The 4,165-nt window shown below is 53.9% G+C and overlaps 1 protein-coding gene across 1 annotated transcript in view; it reads right to left on the bottom strand.

The window, feature by feature from the left end:
• Positions 1-4,165, bottom strand: part of LOC105306913 (CUB and sushi domain-containing protein 1-like) — a 185,200-nt gene that overhangs the window by 107,287 nt on the left and 73,748 nt on the right. Inside the window, exon 17 of the mRNA XM_023524454.1 lies at positions 577-786. Within this exon, the coding sequence (XP_023380222.1) occupies positions 577-786 (210 nt within the window). The remainder of the gene's footprint in view (positions 1-576; positions 787-4,165) is intronic.

Raw genomic sequence — 4,165 nt, 5'->3', positions numbered from 1 at the left:
AACAATATTCAAGAAAAGGCCAGCTAAATTACTTTTCATGAACATGAAAATTTTGAACTTTTTGCGTGTCAAAAATGCTAGGATAATGGTCGGTTCCCACTTTTCTTGGGGATCTCATGTTTTGATGGCGTAAAGCAGGATAAAGTTCATTCACTGATTTTTTTCCTGGCCTAATCTGAGCACGTCCAGCCGTCACTTCAGGCTGAGATGCGGCGTAAGCCCATGAGAGACACCGCCGGGCCCGCTTCTGCTACGAGCCGGCTCCCTAGTCACATCCCTGAAGGCACAAAGTCCCGCAGGAGGCTACGAGGACACACGGCAGCGGAGGGGCCTCTGTGAGGAGGAAGCTACGAGGCTCGGAAGGTCTGTGACGACGGCCACAGGCCTGAGGGCGCACGGCCGATGTGGCCTTTGCGTCCCCCCACGTGGCAGGGAGGTGACGGCCCCGATGACCGGCAGGTGAGTCTCACCGAGCGTCACGCCCACCATGCACGTCCGCACCTGTTAGGGAGGTTCACGCTCCAACGCAACTTACACGCATGAGGCGCGGCTCATTTCCAAGCGCCCGGCCCGTACCTTGGTACGTGAGCTTGAACCCCGGCCGGTTCTCCGAGTGGTCGCTGTAGAAGCGGACGAGCGTCTCGTGCGTGGTGCTGAGCAGCGCCGAGGGCAGGTCCGAGCCGCTGAACTGCCCGATCAGGGGGCTGCCGGCCGAGGGGCCGTTCTGAATCTCCAGGTAGTCATGGTTCGCTTCCGTGGAAAAGTTCAGAAACTGAATGTGCACGCCTACGAGAACACACGCAGGATGGCAGTTAAAGGCCAGTGTGCAAAATCGGCACTTTGCAAAAGTGGTTCAAACTGTATTAGTCTCCCCAGATAATCTCTCTCTAGACGGCAGAGCATGGCAGTGGAGAATGCACCCCGGGTGACGAGGGACTCTGGGTCATCCTCACCTCTGCCACCCACAAGCCGCGTGGCCGTCCCCTACGGGATTAAAGTCCCTCGGTTAACATGTCTGTGAACCCTGAGCTCTGCCGGCTTCGCACTAGGGACAGGAGCAGGGGTCATTCTCAGCACGGTGACTGGGACTCATGTGCATGGCAACGACTTTGTCCGGCTGCTACTGAAGTTATTACAACCACACGCGTGAGGCTGTAATTGTACATCGAATCAGCCAGAGTTCACAACTTGATCAAGGCAAAAGCCAATATAGGTCTCAAAATAAATTCGACAGACCGTAAAACTGCTTTTAAATGGTCAGACCACCGCGCAGAGATTCGTTAGTGTAGCAAGTGGTTCTTTCCATTGTGTTCTGGACACGCAGAGCAAACCACCGGGGAAGCCGAGGCAGAGGAAAAGCTCGCGCTGCAAGACAGGCCTCTGACAAGGCCGCCCAACTTGACACTCATCGAGGACTAACTAAGCCCAGGTGCTCCCTCCACACCTGAGAGCCGGCCGCTCGGCGGTGGTCAGGGAAGGCATGAAAAAGGGAAAGAATTTTGCTACTAATAAATGGACTGTTACTAATAACGAACCTGTGTGTGTGTGCGTGTGCGTGTGTGCGCATGTGCGTGCATGTGAGCGTGCACGTGTGTGTGCGTGTGTGCATGTGTGCGTGTGCATGTGCATGCGTGTGCATGCATGCGTGTGCGTGCATGTGTGTACGCATGTGTGTGCGCATGTGCGTGCATGTGCATGTGTGTGCGTGCATGTGTGCATGCATGTGCGTGTGTGCATGTGCGTGTGTGCGTGCATATGTGTGCACGTGTGTGCATGTGCGTGCATGTGAGTGTGTGGTGTGTATGTGTGTGTGCGTGTGCATGTGTGCGTGCATGTGCACGTGTGCATGTATGTGCACATATGTGTGTGCACCGTGTGCATGTGTGCATGTTGTGCGCGTGTGCGTATGTATGTGTGTGTGTGCGCGTGTGTGTGTCTGACTACGTCGAGGCCACTAAACCCCTGTGCTCGACAGTTCCTGAACACCCACCCCGTTTGTCACCACGAGGTAGAATGCAGACTGAGTCGGCGACATGTCTATTTTTATCCCAAATGGACCAGAGAGGATGCGAAGCTGGAAGATTAGGACACTTAAAACTCTTCTCACTTTTTGGGTATAAAATGAAATTGCAGGGAAATGGCTTCAAACATGCTCGTTTCAGATGCGCACGTGCAGACTTCGCATGTATTTATCCAGATTACACTTTGAAATTCATCGAATGACACACTCGAGAGAGAAGGAAAGACAGCAAGCAGATCAAGGGGTGAGAACAAAATTAAACACGGCCGATATTTCGAAAGGGTAGAAACAGTGGAAAAGGCCTTCCACTGATCTGGAATTAAACCCGAAATGGAAATGGAATTATTATGAACAAAGTCGGCATTTTCAGCAGGATAAACGGTCCAGCCACACATCGAACTGCTGAACACACCTCAGGAAGTAGAACAGAGTCCAGCTTTAATCTGGTTTAAAACGGAATTATTTAGCGATCTGGATTTCATTAGAAAAGTGTGTCCAGTTTGATAACATAAAGCCAAAGCGAGGGGATTAAAATAAGCTCAGCTTAGCTACTCCTTCCTTATCTCACAGAACACTGGAAAAATGCGTTTCTACAACAAGAAAATCAGTCTGAAGGCCCACCTTGGGAGGAGCTGACACAGCGCATTCGCGTTACAAGTCGAAAGTGTCAGCGAAGGGACTTTTGACTTTGGACTTTGACGAAACTTTGCATAACACCTTGACCCTGACTGCAGAGTCAAACCCTCATGCTCTGGTTGATAGAACTTGCGCATGTTAATTTCTCTATTTTGTATCTTCTGTGTGTAAGAAACATATATGGCAAAAGGGCTAATAGTTTTAAAATTCGGGGACTGTCGTGAGGACTCTGCCACGCCCTCCCCACGGGGTCACTGGCCAGCACGCTGGGCCACGTCCACGCAGCAGCCGGGGCTGCGGGCAGCTGCTTTCCTGGAATCTCTGCTTTTAACCTCTGCGGTCATTTGCCTGAGAAGTTTGTGGCCCTGACGAGCCTCCGGACCCCGTCGGACTGTCCTGGGTCACGGGTGTTTTCCAGCCCCCTGCTGACGCCTGGCTCAAGACCGCAGCAAGCACGCCCACGTCTACGGACCCACAAAGATGACCGAGCAGGTGTGAGCGGCTGAGCCGGGGCCGGGCGAAGCCGTGTAGCCCCGGACAGTCGCTGCCTCTAGGCTCAGCGTGTGGTCAGAAACGAAGCGAGTTGAAGAGCTTGGCCGGCGAAGCCTCTCCCCTTCATCACCCCACACGCCCTCTGGGTGGCCCCTTATGAAACCGGTGGCCAGGAACTTCCTGTGCCCGACCCTGTCCCCTCCTTCCCCCCGTCCACTAGGCTCCCACACCTGACCCGGGACGCATGGCCACCCTCCTCTCGGCTGCTGGCTGCTGAGCGAGGCGCACCCTGCCTTCCTGCTGCTGCCCTCGGCCATCGGGACACGGCCCTCAAGGCAGAAGCTGTGAAAATGCCATAAAAATATGAGCTCCTTCGGGGCGGCGAAGCTCACGTGCGCCACATCCCTCCGCGCTCACGGCATTTCGTTCGCTGTATCTCAGCACGTGCGTCCTCGGCCCGGAACTAAAGCGCAAAGGGCAGCGTGGGGCCGGCAGGGTGGGGGGCCGAACGCCACACCGACCACGCGCTCCGAGGACAGAACGAGACCGCGGTGCACGCAGTGACTGGCGGCGTGAATGACCCACAGCGAACGGCCTGGAAGTTCAAACTACATAGTCTAAAAAGCCGTTGTCCTAAACCTAAGTCAACACTGTAATTACAAAAATGTATAAAACAATACCGAAATACGTCATAACCTCAAATAGCCCTAGAATTGTTCCAAATAAACAACACCCATCAGTGACGCCCACGGATAGATTGCAGAAGGCAGGGTCGCAGGACAAGACACTGATTGCTGCGTTCGATGCTCTATTTTTCTATTTTGCACTCGTGCGGCTGTCTCATCCATCGGCTAATTCGACTTGCCTTGGAAAGACCTGCACAGCTGAACTGACTTTGCAAATAACTCTCTGATCTCGGAGGCGTCCCAAGCTTCCCTCGACCCCCGTGAGCCTCTTTCAGCGAAAGCCACGGCTGCGTCAGCAGAACGGGGCCCATGTTTTCATTCAGCTGGATTT

This window comes from Pteropus vampyrus, unplaced genomic scaffold, assembly GCF_000151845.1.
Source record: "Pteropus vampyrus isolate Shadow unplaced genomic scaffold, Pvam_2.0 Scaffold464, whole genome shotgun sequence".
Classification (NCBI taxonomy): domain Eukaryota; kingdom Metazoa; phylum Chordata; class Mammalia; order Chiroptera; family Pteropodidae; genus Pteropus; species Pteropus vampyrus.
This window is presented reverse-complemented; position numbering and strand designations above follow the sequence as displayed.